Genomic DNA, 19,601 nt, shown 5'->3' on the forward strand with positions numbered 1-19,601 from the left:
AGAAAGTGGTAGAAATGGTAGATAAATTTCATATTAAACAATATCAGCATAAACTGAACAAATAAATTAATATGTGCTACATAAATTACAATCTCAATACTTTTTGAGACAAAAATATTGTTTTTCTCCAACCACCGTACCACCCCCCACCCCCCCACCCCCCAATTTTTTTCCTAATGATTTCATATACAAATCAATTTACAAGCTAATTAGAAGCTACACATGGGAAGGTCATACCTGGGTGAATACATTAAATGAGATTACAAGACTATAATTTGATTAATAAATTAGAGTTATCATCTGTAATCAACTTCATACAAGGCCTACAACCCAAGCATGCCCCACTAATAACAAAACTTTGGCCAATACAGCTGACACTGACAGCAAAGTCAATGCATCCTGCTTCTTTTACCTTGAAAAGATCAATCTTTCCAGCTGGGATCAGCTACATGTATATTTCCAAGCTACCCCACCTTCAGCTGCTTCAATTACTTCACAAATTTATCAATGACCTATCCTTAAACGCCTCATTTCAGCTTGGAAAGTAGGGCTGGAAGTTAGTGTTCGATGTGAAAGAGTCCTTACGTCTTCCCGTGCACAGTCTCGCGAGATGCGAACCAACTCCCACAAGCACCTCCACTGATCATATCTTTTGCATTTGCTTCTGAAATGCAGTAATCCAAGCCTTCTTAGGCAACATTCTATGGGAACTCAACTTGTTCAAGAACAAGAGAAGGCAAACATACCATGTTGTGCTAGATGACAGAGTGCAAGCTCAATATGACGCCTGATTGGTGAGGCTTCATTGTTAGCATTCTGTACAATCCATGGAAGTGCACCATCCTCAATCAGAAGAGACCTTCCGGTCTTAGTTCCTATACCATTAAAAAACTGTCTAAGATCAAAAAGCAGGATGATTTAAATACAGTTGGTTCATGAAAATATCATGATGAATATAAATGGTATAATTTGAGACTTATAAACTGGTAATTTTGTCAAAAAGACAACAAAACTTAGGAAGCAGCTCTTAAGAATAAAGATGATAGTTTTGTGCATCACATGACAAGCAGAGCAACAAGAACATCAGGAAGGTGCTTTTATGAGCTTTTCACCTTGCGTAGCTGCTCTTGACTCGCATTTTGCAAAATTTGCTATTCCACGAGCAACTTGTGCAAGAACATCAGCATGTCTGCATCTGACCATTCCTAGCAATGCTTTGATACCACCTTCAATCCTTAGCTTCATCTGCAACTTATCTAATTGATGCAATTTTATTTTTGTTAGTGACAGCAGACTGCCAATGTACTGGACTAGCTCAAATGAACTTTTTATTGGGTAACTAGATGTTATCACCTTTGGCACGATGGTCACTCCACAAGTATAAGTACTTGTGGGTGTGAGAGGATAACGGCAAGGGTTTAAGTTTCCAGGAGGGAACTTTCACACACATATACACTTAGATTAGGTTAGAATAAAATTTCTATTTTGTATAAAAATAAAAAATAAAAAGATGTTATCACTTTCCAAGGGAACAAGTGCACTAGTTTGCATTCTACACAAACCCATCATGTTTCCAATGTATACCCAATTTAAACTTGATTCTCTTTTCCATAAGTAGCAAAAAATTATTACACTAGATGCTGAAAGTCACAATCCCATTCAGATTTTCAGGTTAAACTATTACTCTAAATATATGGTTTATCATTGATGACAGAATTTAAGGAAAAGGAAACAAAAATTAGTAGTTGCAAGTATGTCTAGTGTTATAGCAGGAAGAAGCAGTGTAATCTTCTCTATTAATACTGATTTTCTACTAATGTTATCTTTTCATCTAAGTTTGAGTAGCACAAAAAAAATATGGAACTCACTCCAAGAATCCATAAACTTTCTTTCAAACAGATTATTAAATTTATTCAATTTTCCATCTCAATCCCTCCTTAATCAAGTATGAATATACACAAAACATCTCTTTCATACTTAGTAACACATACTGTCAAATTTTCATACATATAAAACAGGTCAGACAGTTTACCATTGCCACAAAGATTTGCAATAGCTCCAGCAACCATCCGAAGGGTTTGAGGATCCTCAGCATTGGCTGCTGTCATTGATAACAAACCAATGCCCCTTGAGACATGATGAGCTCCTGGTTGGTTTCTGACAGGCCACAAAAGGTTGCACATATGAGGAAAATCATAGCCAAACTAGAAATATTATCAGCCAAGACTGGCATATATTTTACAAATCACATAGAAATGGACTCAAAATATTTACCATTCATTGCAAGATTGGCAATAGCACCTGCTGCAACTCTATGTATGGTCTCATCCTCAGAGTTCCTAAGAAGCATCAACAACGATGTAAGTCCGCCAGCTTCTACAATCTTTTCCTGATTCATCTCTGCACATTAGAGGGAATGAAAGGAAGTTCATATCATTGCAGATAGAAGTAATATAATAGCACATATCAAGTGCTATTAAAGTGATAACCAAATGTTCAAAAAGAGAGCTTGGTTCAATACAGCACAGTAAACAAAGTTAAACATATGTCATGATGAGAAAGAACAAAGTTCCACTTCAACTTCAGCACAATATTACAATCAAAGTCAAGCACATATTACAAAATGCCAACTTAGCCAGAAGTTTTGCCTTCCAAATAGAACGACAAGGAAAATCAACCCCTAAACCTCCTCATAACACCTGATCGTAACCAAGATCTTAAACATCTTAAACCTCCTATAATACTTCAACTTCCAGTCTTCTGAAGAACAACCAATAAAATCATTTTAATAAGAAAGAAGATACAAATTCAAAGTCAAATTTGAAGAAGGGGATCCCAGTCTTCCCCAGTCTTCTGATGTCAACACCTTGGTACCTAATATCTAAAACTTGTTTTCACTAATGACTTCTTGAGTAAAATTTCCCCTCCTTCCCCAGAAATTTCTTTATCTCTATTTTCCAATTCTACATGGAGTGATATGCACTAATTTCAAGGAATATTTATCACCTTTTCTGGTTATAGGAAGAAAATATCTTATACTTTTCGTAGAAATCCTTATCTCTATCAACTCTATTACATGCATTCAACTAACCAGCAGTCTTCCCATTTCAATAATAATAATAATAATAATAATCAAAACAACTAAGCAAGCATTCCAAAAGTCAAACTTGTTAAATTACCAATTCTCTCAAAAACTTAAGCTATTGAGATATGGTGAATTCAATCATTTAACCACATACTTCTAACACTCCCTCTCATGGGTGAGCCAAAACTACCTTTTAATAGGTGAGGCCCAAAACGTGATAATTTAAATGGTAGGTAGAATGGAGGAGATAGAGATTGAACTCAAGACCTCCCGCTTTAATACCATGTTAAATTACCGATTTCCCTAAAAGCTTAAACTTTTGGACAATCAGTAATTTAACAAAACCCATCAGATCACCAACATTATGCAAGAATTGGAGAAAGAACTTTGAATTGAACATGTGGCAATAACATAAGACCATGGTGCAAGCACAATTTGACAAGGCAATTCAGAATGAGCTAGTGATACAACAGAATAATAGTGTAACGAAATATAGACACCTTCAGCAGCTAGATTTGCAACCACTTTCACAGCGTGAATTCGCACATCAGCATCTTCAGCTTCAAGCAACGATAAGATCTTTTGCAATCCCACTATAAGAATATTGAATTTTATTAGCAAGAAATTAGAAATACCAAGAAAGTAGGCAGATTAACCCTAATCATTAGCATAAAATAAAAACAAATGTCATGCAGGCACTGACTGCTACCTTGTTCAAAGAGTTTGGCTATTGAGGCCTTTTCCCCATTTCCTGAATCTTTCTGGTGATGTTTAACTTGAGATATAAGTGAATCTAGACTGCTTGGAACTTTACCAGATCCACCTCTATCAAGTCTTCTTGTTGTCTACATGTCACATATTTAATTTAGAATTCATCAAATACTACATTGATAGATACAGATGCATACCATGAACACATTTAAATGCATAAAAAGATGACATAAGAAACATCATTTAATGCCCACTAATTTGCTGAAAGTGATTCACAAAAGTTACAAGATCCCAACATGAGAGTAAATAAGTCCCAAAAATTAAGATTCATGTTGTTTTCCAATTGTAAATTCCTAGCAAGTCAAGTAATAAATATCAAAAGGATATCACTTTGTAGATACCCCAAATAGCCATTGTTATCAACTTGTACACTTTGCAATAGTGCATTAAACTTCCAATTAAATGTGCTTTGGCCTCTTTGTTCAACCAACAATTTAGCAACGGGAAATTGTTGAGGCCTCATTTCCATTTAGATTTTCCTGTATAGGCCTCCTAATCATCTGCTCAGAAACATCAGAGCAAACTCAAGGTATGGCTTGATGCTAGCCAAGCTTACTGAGACAGGACAAGACAAACAGATTTCAACAAAGAACAGATAGTAAAATAGCATTAAGAATCAGCACCAAGGCTTGGTTGGAATCAGATCCAAACAAGAGAAAATAATAATCAAGGAATCAAAACCTAGGGTTGCCTGAAATCAACACCAAGCTATTAAGGAAAACTCCAACAATAAATTTTATTACTGAATCGAACTGTAAAACAATACTGAACCCTATGTTCTTTAAATAGATTATAGAGTTCCAATAGTTATTATCCTAGTAAGAAAATGAATTAATTCTACTCATCCCAGTAAGAAAAGGAATTAAATTCCTAAACCAAGTAGGAAAAGAAAATAATGTTTAACCAATTAAATAAAGTAAATAGAATAAAGTAAATCCTAGACATTAATTGATCAGGCCTTAGGCCCAATAAATAGTAGTCTCCATCCATAAGGCCATTGGTTGGACCTTCTTCTCATTGCATCTGTATCCATAAGTCTCCGTAATTGGGAACTGTATCTTGTGTCCACACCATTTACACAGCCAAGGAAGCCACCACATGGAAGGCTCATGGCATCAGCCTATCATGCTGCTGAAAACCACCTTGTTTTGCTGAATGCATGAATTAAGAACATGCCTATTGTGTGTGGCATGAATGCATGGTGCAACCAAAAAAGGAACCCCAAAAAACAACATGCATAAAATAACCACATCTGCAATGAGCTCTGGTTCAAACTGCACTTTATCCTCCCACAATAATGAGTAGAGGGTGAGGTGCAAATTCAAACTTCAAAAATTTAAACCCACTAGGTGTACCAATCCTAAAATAAAAAAACAACCACATCTTACTCAATACCTTAATCATACCATTGGAAGCTAAATCAGGATGTAACAAAAATGCTCAATGCTCTAGTAACTACTATTACGCCTTGACCAAGACTTAAATACCCACATTTCTCGAGAATTAAGGCATCCTCAGGAGCTAAGAATCCCAAGATTTAAATTTAATTCATGAACACCCAACCTTCCATAAATTTCTGATAATATACATATATGGTTCAAACTAATACACAATGAACAAAACCAACAGAATTTATAAACCTTGACCATCTAATCCCATGAAATAAAGGATTTTTGCAAAGAGGAATACTTCAGCCCTATCAGATAAGAGAATGATGCAAGGAATATGGGGAGAAATCCAAAAAGGGAGTATTCCAATGGCAGATGTCTGATTAGAAAGTCAAAAATTTTAAACCACAGCCTTACAAATTCCAAGCACAGAATACCTCATCAGCGTCAAAACTCAATTGCAACAACTGGCTTTGTAGTATTGCTATTTCTCCTTCAAGTTTCTCTTTCTGACTTGCCTCATCTTCCAGCATCTTACGAAGCTTTAAGATCTCTGAATTTCCTGATGCCTACGATATCAAAAGTATCACTCTACATATGACAAAGATCCCAAAGATGTGGGGGGGGGGGGGGGGCCTTGGAAGGGAGAGTGCAGAGAACGGAGCATAGACAATGTTGAAATAAGAAATGCTTGGAGAGAAATAAAACATACCTCGGACCTTTTCCATTGAGCTATTTGACTTTTAAGATTATTAACTTCCTCTTCAGCAGTCTTCCGTAAAAGATTTTCTTTTTGAAGCAATTTCTTCAGCTCAGCAACTTCCTCTGCAGCAGAGACCTTGGAACTCTGAACAACATTGAAAGTGGTGGAACTTAGCTTTTCTGTTTGATTCATTGTAATTTTTATAGACACTTTGCATTCATTATCGTGAACTTGAAGTAATTATATTTTTCAAAAAACTTTCTACTTATCCAAAAAATCAAAACATTAAAAAGGGTGGAACATGCTAAGGGATGGTTTAACATGTGAACCAATAATATTAAAAAATGATAATAAATAATATAAATGAAATAAAAAAATAAGGAGGACGGTAATTAAAACTGCATAAGAGCATTAAAAACTGAGCTGGCTTCTGTTTTAATGTTGTAGGTTAAAAGAATGAGCAACATTGATAACTCATACAAAGGTGTATAAACATTATCATAAGTTTCTGAAATCTTGGATGCTAGTGAATTCCTTCCCCAGTCGTTTCATAAAATTCATTAAATTATTTTGGCTAAAATGCAAAACTTGATGGAAAAGCCTTAATTAAATAAACTTGAAAGTTAGAGTACTGAAATGAATAAAGGCAAAGTTAGAGAACTGAAATGAAATCTGAAAAAACTTAGAGGGTCAGTTTTGTGTGTGAGTGCGCGCGCGCACGCGTGCGCGTGTGTGCATCTGCGCATGTGTCTACGCGTGTGTGTGCGTGTGTGTGTGTGGCGCGCGCGCGTGGCGCGCGCGCGCGTGTGTGTGCGCGCGTGTGTGTAGCCAAGAACAGCATCTTTAGAGCCATCTCCCCACACAACATGTCATGTTAAAAAGAGAAATCTCCTACAAATAGGCATAGGCTACTACTTTATAGAGAAATCCCCTCCACTGTGGCCATAGTCCTACTATATTCAAGCTCAACTCCTTTCATACGCTTCCCCATACACCGCAAGCTTCCATAAATAGGGTCTGTTTGGATAGCACTTATTGTTGCTGAAAGTTGCTAAAAATTGATTGTTGCTAAAAACATTGTAGCAAATTAATTTTTTAAATATATGAATAGTACCGTGGGACCCACTTTTAATATTTTTAATGTGTAAACAGTGCATGAACAGTGCGTAAACAGTACATGCACAGTATATGCACAGTATTTTTTCTCACAAAAGTCAACAAATCCGGCTGAAAAAAAAAAAAAAAAAAAAAAAAAAAAAGGCAGAAAACGCAACACAACTTTGAGTAACTAACCGTGCTATCCAAACGTAGGCATAATAGTAGAAAATTCCATCTCCATACATGAATGGTAAACTTAATGGGATGATTTCAGTCCAAAGCCGGCAGTGGCTGAGCCACATCATAGCAAGTGGGTGCAATTGCACCTGCTGAAATTTTCAAAAAAAAAAAAAAAAAAAAAACCTGGGGTATATGTATAAAGTTGAGGAGTTTTCCCTTCTTTTCTACCCTTTTTTTTGCAATCGTATCCAATGAAAAAAGTTGTGACATCAATTATGAACATCTTTTTATAAATAAAATTAAAAAAAATTAAGAAACTCTGAAATTTTAAAATCTTATTGGCAGATTAAATTAAAAGAACAAAGAAAAATATGTTTAAAAATAAATAAATAAAAAGGTCACAAAACAATACAGAAGACCACTTTTTTTTTCCCTTGTGTTTTGTTTTCTTTTGCTTCTCCTAAACATGGTGCCTAAAACACCATTTTCCCTATAAATTGTTATCCACAAACTCAGCCGTCCCCCTTGTAAGGTTCAACCACTGGACTATGGACTAAAATCTTGGGGGAAAAACCCAGCTTCCCAGGTCTGCCATATGGTGCTATAGCAAGAATGAAGGCTATAGCATAGGTAATACTATACCATATCAATTAGTTATAGGGTTTGGTAGAAATTGACTCAAATTCCAATTTTGATTTAGCTTGGGCTATTTTGATACGGAAGGAAAGTTTATTCTTTGTAAACTAATTAATTTGATACTCCCCCTATATCCAATTGTTGGTCTTCTATTCCATTTTGGGACATCCCAAAATGTAGCCCTCATTGAAAAGTCAATAAATGAATTTCCTAACTTACCCTTTACTTCATTTAAAAATTCTATCAACTTCTCACTAGAGTTTATATTAATGAGGGTAATTTTGGAAACTTGTACCTTTTTAACTAAAAGACAACACATTAAATGATGTTCCCTTAACAAGTTGGATTTTCTAAACATGACCAACAATATGGAACGGACGTAGTATTACTTGTCAAACAAGAAATTAGTATTGAGTTCTTATTTATATACAACACTATAAGGGATTTGGTGGTTTTGGCCCAAGAGGTCCTCCCATATGGAGAGAGGAGAAGACACTTAAAAAAAAGAAAGTGTCTGGATTTCTTTGAAAAACTTTTTAGTCACTCTTAGGTCTGGATTTCTTTGAAAAACGTTTTAGTATCTCTCTTAGGGTTGAGAGATACTTGCATGTGTGACTTAAGGGTTTGTTTAGGTGTTAGTGTGAGAGCACCATTAGGTATATTAGAGTTTTAGGACTATGAGTTTGTCAAGTCTGTGATTTAGAAATAAGAATTTGATTTAATTAGGTATATTGGGAGATGTAGGCTAGTTTGTATTTTGAGAGTGTTTGTTTCAGAGGTTGTGAGTGTTGCTTGTGAGTCTTAAGAGTTTATGTTGTCATGGTTAGGCATATGGTTGTAGCCCATATCATTGATAGTGGATTTTGATTGGTGTTGCCAGTGGATATAGTCGTGAAGTTGGCCAACCATGTTAAATATTGTTATCTTAAGTGGATTTTTTTTTTCTTGTTTGTTTGAATGTGCTTCTGCAAGCCCAAAATTCCAAAAGGGTTTTTGGTGGATTTGGTTGGCCATTAAAATGGAGAAAGCAAATATCTCAAGAACTTCCAGTGCCCCATAATATTACATCTTTGTAGTGAATTCAAATCAAGCTCCAATTATTATTCAAATTTTCCAACTGGTATTGACACCAAATTCATTTTCTTAGCCATAGGAAAGGAAACTTTGACACAAATTGCAGTTACCCAAAAGGTGGAATCGGCACAATAGCGTGGTGCATCCATAACCTCTAGTAAATTATCCTCTTCTATTTTTCTCAATATGCAAAAAGTTAAAGTAATATTGACAATGGAAGAGGATTATGGTGAAAGTAACCCTAGTATGAAGAGTAAGAGACAAAAGATAGAAACATGGGTTACATAGGCCACTTTTTGGACTCGGTGACAAAGGTATTGGGTATTCAAGATCCATAAACTAAATCAGATATTTAAAATAGCACTAGCACACGTACCATGCATTTACCTACAGTATGGACAACAATAAATGACAAGATATGCAGATTCATAACTAGGCTACCTCTGTGTTAGATGTCAAGGCAGAGCCATCCTCTCTGAGTCCAACTGGAACTTTTTCACTGCCATTCTTTTGCTGATTCTTCACCAATTGCTCTTCAAGCTTCTTTATTGAATCCATATAGTCTTTTTGATATTTCAATCTTTCCTTCTACAAAAGAAAAAAGCACACATGGATTTCAACATGCAATGAGATAAGCATGATAACTGGTAAATGAAGTTCAACTGGCAATTAAACTCAAACACAGTATGCACCTATTGGAATTTGAATCTACAACTTCACTCTCCACATTGCTCTTACAATGGGAGGAGGTGCCATTTAAGCTAGAGCTCACTGGCAAAAAAGTGCTACCTATAACAACTATTCCTATGAAGAGATTTACAAAACTTCTGGAAATAAATAATAGAGAAATCTCCAAGCTACCAATCATGTAAATGCTAACAGATTTCTTAAGAAGGGGGTAGAGAACAATGCACATGTAGAATATGATTTCCCAAATGTAAGTTGTAGATAGGTCACAGTGTGCATTATCACTTTTACCTTAAGAAATCAACAGAGATATAAATGACAATGCTTGTAGAAAAAAAAAAAAAAAAAAAGAGAATCTACAATGCTTGTAGTAATCACATCATAGTTATGACACAAGCCAAACGTACTATGGCAAGCTATTGGAATATTGCATAACAAGCAAGTCACATGCAGAACCAAAACTTCAACTCCAAATTATATCTAACACGTGTATATATTAGCACCATAAGCTATAAGCCTATAAGAAAGACTCTCTCTCTCTCTCTTTATAAACACACTATTGTGAGAACAAACATATGCAGGTGCAAGCACATACAATATTCAAGTTAGTTATATATATATATATATATATATAATGTAGATATAAGTGTTTACCTCTAATGCATCTGCATGGTTACTTTCAAACTCAGAAATCCGATTTTGTGCTTCTACATTTATTCTTTCAATTTCATCCTCAAATGCTTTCTGCTGCCTTTCATGTTCTGCAATAAGTTTGTCTAATTGTATGTCCAATCTTCTAGCTAAACTTTTGTAATCGAATTCCTCCTTCAATTTCAACATATTTTCCACCTTCATAGCCTATGAGATGACAAAATATTAGCACCTTCCAAAAAAATAAAAAAGCCACACACACACACACACTCAAACACACTAATATTAAAAAGTCCCCCATGAAAACATTGATTGCTGCCATAGATCACACAGTTGAGATCCAAGCAGACAAGAAGGATTATTATGCAGAAAAATGCTAGCAGCCTGACCTAATGATATTGAAAGAGAAATGGCATAACTCCATCTATCAGGATTACACTAACAAGTCAGAGATACATATTCAGAATGTGAGAAAGCAAGGAAATGACTTCGTAACCCACCCTCTGTCCAAACATTATAGTACTTGCTGTCTCTCCTCGATGACGTGGGGATGGACCAATAGTAATAACCAGTGAAGTTCTTGCTGTGCCTGTTAAATTTTCAATGTCAATAACATACATAGCAAAACACAAATGATACTTCATAAAAAAATAAAGAAAATACTGGACATTTAATTAATAAAAGGCACTATCAAAGATGGAATATTCTGCCACTTAAAAGAAAGGAAAAATGGTGCCTTGAAACTGTATTAGCAAGCATATGATAAAATCATCTTGTGTCTAAAATCTCAGGCCCTAAACACGGTTCCTTATATGTATATATATGAATTCAGTACATGAAAAGTCAACATAAACTGGTGATTTAGAGATCTACATCTCCACACCTTTAAAATTTTGAATCTTTACCAAGCACACGATAAACTTTAGAAAGTGAAAGAGCTCAAATTTAAAATACTCTCATTCAGTTATTCAAATTGCAATACATTTTAATGAATGAACATGTCAAATCATTTGTCAAAATTGGAGGTTAAACCCATAACACAAAAGGAAAATTGAATTCATATCCATGTGCATGGTTACATGATTCATACCTCCAAATGAATCCTTAAGCAATCTTGTAAGCTTTGAATCACGAACAGGAACATGTGCACTATTCTCTGCCAGTGCATTAATGCACTTTCCCAATGCGCTCAAGGAGAGATTGATGGATTTGGCTTCCTCTAGTGTATGCCCCTCACTTCCTGCCAAAGAAAAAGAGAAAAGAAGAATAAACAATTTTCAATATGTGGTAGATAGGTTAACACATGGCGAGATAAAATAAGATAATAGCACAAATCATCAGGAAAAAAGAAAAGAAAAGAAAGAAAATATATGAATCTGTTATGCATTCTTCATGCATGCGCAGAATCTATCAATATGACATGTCTACAACTGGCAATAGTTGCTGTTCCACTGAATGAAGAAAAATTAAGGTGAAAATTTTACAAGAATGCCTTCTCAAGGAAAAAGCCCTGGTGTAAACTCACAGAATTTAAATAAAATTTAGCAGTTGGAACCTCTCCAATGCTAGTCAAGTGCTGTCAGTTTGTCCCAAATCAATAATCACAAGTGATTGATATGAAATCCCAAAATCTGAATAAATTGTAAGGCATTTATATTAGCTTCCCCAATTGAAAAAGGTGATTTTATCAACAGTAATCCTGACATAAGAGTATAAGACACTTCCCTCAGCAGGAGAAACCACTGAGGAGCTTTACCAAATCAAGGAATGGAAACAAGGGTGCACCCGTACCATGCCCAAAGCACCACCTAAAGCTTTGTCAAATATAAGAGGGAAACAACCCCAAGCCAGCTATTTCAGATGTATTGACTTGTCACCTTAAGCTATTCAAGCCAACCTTGCAGCTACCAATCTTAAATATACACCCTAAAGGCCACAACCTTCAATGTCCATGTCATTGGGACAAAAACTGGCCCACTGATGGTAGCAAACTTGCTGCAGGGTAATCCAATTTTCTTATCATGAACTTCCAATAATGCACCATTGAACTTCCCTGACATAAAGCCCTCTATCAATTCTTCTAGCCAGTTGATAGTGGGCAACTTGATACAAGGAGTCAGGGACTTGCAAGGAACAAGTTGTTTTGTAAGACCCAATGACCTCCACTCAGTGAGAGCCCTTCCCTTTTATTTTTTCTTTTTCTTTTTTTTTCCCAGAACTACCTTGAATGCACCTTGGACCTCTCTTTTTTTTTTTCTCCTCCCTATCCTTGTCTTCCTTATACAGATTAACTAAACCCAACCCCCCCCCCCCCCGGGGGGGGGGGGGGGGACGCCAAAAAGGCATGGTGCAAATCTTGCCCAAGCATTGTCCCAGTACACCTCTAGCTTTTTCAAAACCAGAAATGATGTTTGACCTGCCTAAAAATTTCAAATTCTTACCATCTCAGTCTTGAAATATATCTGTTTTGAGTTGAACCAAAACCATAATAAAGGATATCACCAAAATCCATATATATATTGTACAATAAATACAAATCAGAATTCACCACTCTATATTTATCAAACATTACTGGAACTTGATAAATTAGAGATTCCACTGTTGGAATATGGGTTTAATTTTTCAGTTTCATATCAAACACATATTATTCATGAAGTTCATGAGTTATTCATGTTTTTCCAAATGAGAAGTATCTTCACACGGCCTACTAGAAGAAAATACTTGAATTTGTAGCTACAATTTAAGAAATTAGGGGGTAAATCAAAGACTCTTGCTTCAGGTTGATGTATAAATTGACCTAAAGATGAGTCCAAAAGATGTAGGTTAAAATAAATATGACGAAGATCTTGGTACTTGACAGTTTTTTCTTTAACTTATTAACAATATCATCATACAGTATTTCTCTGAAAATATAAATTTCCCATTGTATGTGTATCTTACATCTATTTTTATTTGAAGGAAGAATTGAAAAATATAAGTTTTTTAGCCTGTAACTCTTTCCCATTATAATTACATATGTGATGTAGAACATGTTTCCTTGGAATTTTTTAAAAAGCAGGACCGTCAAAAATTGAGGTGAATGGTTTGTTAATTTAGTCTTCAGCAAAGTCATAGGAAACATTGTACTTCACTGGCTTTAATAAATATTTCTCTAAGAATTTTCTCTCAAATTCTGGTGGATTGCAAATTTCTCTTTCCTTTAATTTCCAAGGTATTCTAATGAGATCTAGCTAACTGCGTTTTCATTTGGGATTGATCTTGTGATGATGTCTAGCTTTGGACATATTTCTTGGGATAAATATTCGCCAATCCACACTTTAAGCTCCTAGGTATACTTTATTCAATTTCCAAGAGTGCCAGATTTCCTCTTCATCTGCTCCCACTACTTCTTGTTATAACTTTGCACCCTGACTGACCAAAACTCACCTTAAAAGCAGAAACTGAATTATAATGACTGACAATTTCATTAGAAAATGTTTTCAGTAAACCAAGAGAGAGGAAAAAGTACCCATATAAAGATACAGATTGTAACATAGTTTAGCAAAAATTTAAAAACAGCAAGGACACTATTCATATGAATAAAGAGTCAGGCCATAAAACAAACAACAATAGTAAAATGACAAAGTCATAACAAGGAAAGAGGACTAATCAAGTCCTCTTGTTACACTCACACACCTGACTTATCAATACGCTCTGAACCAGCAAGATCTACCACAACTAACTTTCCCTTCCGAACAAGGGAAGGCTTTAATGTTTTCATATGAGGACTGTTACCATTTTCACTTGAAAATGCTGAATCCCTTGCCTTGACGGATCTCTTTACATGTACCTGCGGGATTAGGGACATCTATTAATGCTCAATCAAAAACAACAAAAAGCTTCATATAACTGCAATAAGTGCCTAGAAATTTCAAGAGCACAAGCATCAAAATAAAAGAAATGAGTAATTAACCATCAGTATAGCGTGACTACGAGAAGATTCTGTATTCAATTTTGTGTTCGCAGCAAAGCGATGAGCTTCCCCTAATCGCAGTAGTTCCACAAAACTGTGCTGGTCCCTAATTTCCACTAGGGTAGCCCCAGGTACTGAAACATCACCAGTTTTTGGGTCTTCCACAATAGGAATGTTATCATTGGCGGGATCAAGAAGGTCCTGTATAGTCTCCATATAAAGCTGCATGTATGTGTAGGGAGCCTAATGTTAAACATGAACTTGTAACAGTGCTGTCAGAATGTTTAACATAGACTTCAGAATATAATATATCTAAAATGATGACAAAGTTACAAACCAGCTAATAAAGAATTAAACAAACAACAATGATGATATTAGAAACAATGTATTAGGTTCTACTTTCAAGGACACAACCTGCAGATATGAGACCGAGACTGAATCAGTCTCCAACGAAACATCTGCTAGAATATCCTCCATAGCACGCACCATTATTCCACGAGCAGCTGTATCTTCCTCTCCAAGTCGTCCAAGAGTATATGTTTTACCCGTACCAGTCTGCCCATATGCCATGATGGTTCCATTGTAACCATCCAGAACACTCTGAAAAAGAAAATTACAAAGAAGCACATCACTTGGAGGGAGTTCCACAAAAACTAAGCAAACTTACCCAAATTTATGTAATGAAACATATAAACAGTTCCCTTGAATGCATATCAAAGGCGAAAAAAAAAAGTAATTTAAAAAAATAATAAATAAATAAACAGTAAAAAAACAAGCAGCTGATGACTTTCTGAGCTGGCTTATATGAACAAATGAAGTGAGTGAGTGATAGTTTTATATGTCCGGAACAGCAAACACAACATGTAGTTACAAATTCAAAAAGAAAACTCAACTTTAAATAACGCCTTTAGGTGCTTATACTTTGACCCTCTTTATGATTTAAGTGAAAATAAAAGAGCTTTATTCACACTTTTATTCATTACTTGAAAGCCTACATAATCCAAAAGCTATTTGCTTATTTTCTACAATATGGCCCTCAGATTTTTTTTTTTTTTTTTTTTAATTCAGCATATTCAAATATATTATAGTAACTTTCTAACTGCATTTATACTAAAATTCCTGGTTTGATCCCATATTTGAATCTAACTGATATGATCCACTATCCTGATTATACATTCCCAACAGATTACCAAGACAAATAACATAATCAAAAATCAATCCATGAACCACCCATGTCTTCAAAAACAAAAACTGAAATTCAAATGCATTAACATGTATGACAGAAACTGTCATCACATTTATACACACCTCAACAACAGGCTTTGCTACAACTTCATAAACACGTTTTTGGGATGCAAACTCGGTAAGCACTTCATCAAACTCATAAGTGTCTGAGTCCCAATTGTTTTTTCGAAGTTTCAACCTTTTAAGCTGAAAAAGGAACACTTGAGTATGAATTACTATACTGAAAACAAGTATTGAAACCACCTAGAACATAATTATCAATAACGATTGAAGAGCACCTCTGGCTGCAATTCTACACAATCAGCAAAATCAGCATCTTCCACCAATTCCTCAGCATTACGCGGTCGCAGTCTCACAGCTACTCGAACTCTTCCAGGAACTACTCTCAAAATAGAAGCATATAATGAACAACAAAAGGTTTATTATCCGACAAAAGCTAAAAACACAGCTTCTTTATAAAGGAAATCTTATTAGTCATCCCTTTTTAATTAACGAAAAGGCAATGCTTCAGAAACTTATCAAAGAAATTGTTGGCAAAGTCTCTACAAGTTGGTATTATTATAGAAAAGCATAATCTCTTTACCCTTACCAGGACAAACCAATTCATAGCATTCAGAGCTTTATAGAGAAATCGGGATATAAAGGAATGATGAACAAGTTGTAGAAGGGAAAAAATCTTCTTTTTTTTTAACAATAATTTAAGTGCCAACCCACCAAGACTGTTTAACAAGCATTTTTATTTTCAGAAGACACCCAAATTTACCCAAACTAAAGGAGTTCCCTCTATAAGTGATCAAAAGGCTATCCAATATCTATCCTCAGAAATTAAATACAATAATAATCAAACTTCTATAGTTCAATTTGCTTAGCATTTTGAAAGTACTTTCCTTCCTCTTAAGCAGTAACTCAATTACCTAACGCAACTTTCGCCTTCAAAGCAAGAAAATAAGGCAAAGTGCAAAAACCATAATGGCAGTACACAACCCAAAATATTTTTAAAAAATTAAATTTAAAAAAAAAAAAAAAAAAAAAAAAAAGGCCTCTCTTTCCCACAACCCAAAACACCCATCAAAATTTGTAACACAATTTTACATTCCTTATACACACAACAACTATACCAACAAAAACAAGAAATGGGTAGCCCAAGATCTCAATAACCAAGTGCAACAATTTTCAAATTCTTCAACCACCAATAAAATAAAAACCACAAAACTCACCTCCAGCATTATCCTTGGCTGCTCCACCGGCTAGAGAGCCAGTGCTATTGCGGCGGGGCCCAGAAGAAGGCAAAGACTTGGACTTTACAGAGGACTTTGGGTTTGAATTCAAAGAGAGAGACCTATCCACCTTCATGGAGCTCTTGTGTGTCCCATTTCTGTAATTACCACCACCTGAAGTGGCCATTGTTAACACCAAACCCAATGAAGCTTCTTCAAAAAAAAAAAAAAAAAAAAAGGGTCTGCCACTGCCTACTGATACTTGTTATTTAGGCCATTGAAGAAATGGCTTATACTTCAATGTTACAGTAGCACACAAAATATTAGTAGTGCAAAAAAATGCAATCTTTCTTTTAAGAGAGAAGAAAATGAGAGAGGCCCAACAAGACCCAAGTGGTGAAATTGAAGTTTGGCAAAGGTAGTTGTACTTTGTGGAACAGAAAGTGGACCTAAATCGTGTAAGATGTGACTCAGAAAAACACGGCCTCTGTTTTGCTTTGCATTCCTCAATTTAAAGCGCAGAGAGACAGCCTCTTCAAGACTCTGAGAGAGAGAGAGAGAGAGAATATTTTTTTTTTTTTTTTTTTTTGAGAAACAAGAGAGAGAGAGACAGTATTTGACTTTATTTTTAGCAATTAAACAAAAGTGGGTCATTTTTAATTTTATTTTATTTTTGAGTGAAAAGTACGAGAACACCCATGAAGATTTGAATTTTAATTACTTTTACAAGGGTATATTTGGTAATTTGTTCCTTTTTTAAGCTTACCGTTGTGAATTACGGGGTTTTAATGGATCTGTCGTGAGGGGCATAACGTGAGTCGTGTGACAGTGGAGGAGTGTGGTGATTTGACCGAATTGCCCCTCCTCACATTCACCACGACTTTTTTTGCATTCAATTCCTAACTTCCCCCAACCGCTAAAGTTGGCTGGGCTTACAAAAGGAGGCTATTTCTACTGCTAAAGGAAAGTTACATTTGCAAGGATTTCAATTTTGTATTGCTGGAAAAAAGAAGAAGATGAAGAAGACACGTATAGTATAGATAAGTTTTCATGTGATACACAAACCTAATCTCTAGAAGTAATTAGAATGTCTCAAAGTCATTAGAGTTTCTAATCAAGCTGGTAAATATAGGAGACACCAAGGTGTGTAGTGTAGTTTAGCACACAACTATAATAAATGTAGAAATCATTACTTCAAATCTTCTCCCTCTCGTTGAGCCTAAACACACTCATTTAAGAAACACTTACAAAACGTGTACTATATTTATTATAGAGAAAAGTTTGTATAACAATCTTGGTACACTGAATAGTAAAACAAAACTTGGGTACAATAACAAGATCTTTGGAGGTAAAAACTGTGTATTCTTATTATTATTGTAAGCTTATGTAGTGCCCATTTGATATCATTATAAGAAGTAGAGTTTTAACTGTAGGGTTTTTGGCTTTTAGCTCCCGCTTAGTACGTAGAGCTTTAACCGTAGAACTTTTGTAGTAGATCTTTGCAATATAGACTTTTGATTGAAAAGTTTTGTAGTGTTTTGAGCGTTAGGAAAATTACAATGAATAGTATCTTTAAGTTCTAGTGAATTGTATAACTTTTTCCTAAAATCTCCAAATTTTAATTTTAACCTTAAAGTTGTTTTCAACTTGAATGATCTTTTAAAAATCTTTTTCAATGGGTTGTCAAACATCCTCATTTTTTGCTTAATTAAAAGAGATTTTCAACTCAAACATAGAACCAAACATATCCTTTGTGGAAGCGTTTCTCTAATAAAAAGCCTTAATTGAAAAACGCTTTAGTGTTTGATAAATTATAGTGAATGATATTTTAAAGTTCTTGTCCATCTAGTTCACCTTTTGAAGAGGTGTTAAAATGCTTTAAAAGCCTTATAGCTCTTTTTTGCAAAAATTGTCAAATTGTTTGGCAATTTCACTAAAGAGCTTTTAAGGGGGTCTTTAAAATTGTTTTAAGTTTGAAGGTTAAAACAAATATTTGGAACTTTTAGATAAAAAAATCTCCACACTTCAGTATCCATGCTTTATAAATCTAGAACTTTAAAGCTTCAATTAATGCTATTTGTCAAACACTCAAAATCCTAAAAAGCTTTTTAGTTAAAGTAATATATCACAAAAGTTCTATTTCTAAAAACTTATCTACAATCCACTTAAAAAAAACAAAACAAAACAAACAAAACAAACAAACAAAACTTCAGGGGTCCTTAAAGTTGAAAACATTTAAAACTTAATGTTAAAAATTGAAACTTTTAAGAAAAGTTCTACAATTCACTATTCATGTTTTATAAATTTAAAACATTAAAACATTATTCATTGTAATTTTCCAAACACTCAAAATACTAAAGATCTTTCAGTTAAATCTACAATTAAAAGTCCAGTTAAAATTTTATTTCCTAGAGCAATGCCAAACATGCACTAAAGCTAAAAAGATTTAAAAGCAACTTTGAGTACCCTTAAAGTTCCTTAGCGAGATTGAAAATCGTTTAGCAATTTCAGCTAAAAAGAGTTTTAACCCCCTTAATTTTAAAGAACTCTTCAACCCCTCCAAATTCAAAATCAAACAAGCCCTTAGCGTTAAAGCTCTTTATTGCATGACTTCAACTTTGGACATAAATGTCCATGTTAATTTGTTTTTAAATGACACTTAATGCCCACCCATTTTGAGAGAGAGAGCTAATAATAATAAAGTTAAAATTAAAATATTGTCCATTAAAATGATTTTGATTGGGTTCAATTCCGTTCAAATATGAAAATACTAATTCAAAACACTTGGTATAACAAATTCTTATTATGTATTCTTCGATTCTTTCATTTCTCAAATCTAAAAATTCAATCAAATCTGGTTACCAAACATAAGTATAACAAATTCAAAACACTTCATCACTGTAGTTTTGTTAAA

General features: G+C 34.6%; 1 protein-coding gene across 1 annotated transcript; it reads right to left on the reverse strand.

Annotated features, from left to right (window-relative positions):
* Positions 1-221: 221 nt before the first annotated feature.
* Positions 222-17,240, reverse strand: LOC112016186 (kinesin-like protein KIN-UA). Its single transcript, XM_024048702.2, is given in 21 exon segments — positions 222-629; positions 632-664; positions 747-875; positions 1,113-1,256; positions 2,033-2,128; positions 2,131-2,157; positions 2,275-2,400; positions 3,586-3,678; positions 3,795-3,930; positions 5,682-5,813; positions 5,957-6,091; positions 9,377-9,523; positions 10,277-10,480; positions 10,774-10,862; positions 11,364-11,513; positions 13,949-14,102; positions 14,226-14,447; positions 14,640-14,825; positions 15,534-15,656; positions 15,749-15,849; positions 16,688-17,240. Coding segments are annotated over 21 exon segments (2,739 nt in total). The 5' UTR covers positions 16,875-17,240; the 3' UTR covers positions 222-504.
* Positions 17,241-19,601: the final 2,361 nt, after the last annotated feature.

The sequence above is a fragment of the Quercus suber genome, unplaced genomic scaffold, assembly GCF_002906115.3.
Source record: "Quercus suber isolate HL8 unplaced genomic scaffold, Cork oak 2.0 scaffold_707, whole genome shotgun sequence".
Classification (NCBI taxonomy): domain Eukaryota; kingdom Viridiplantae; phylum Streptophyta; class Magnoliopsida; order Fagales; family Fagaceae; genus Quercus; species Quercus suber.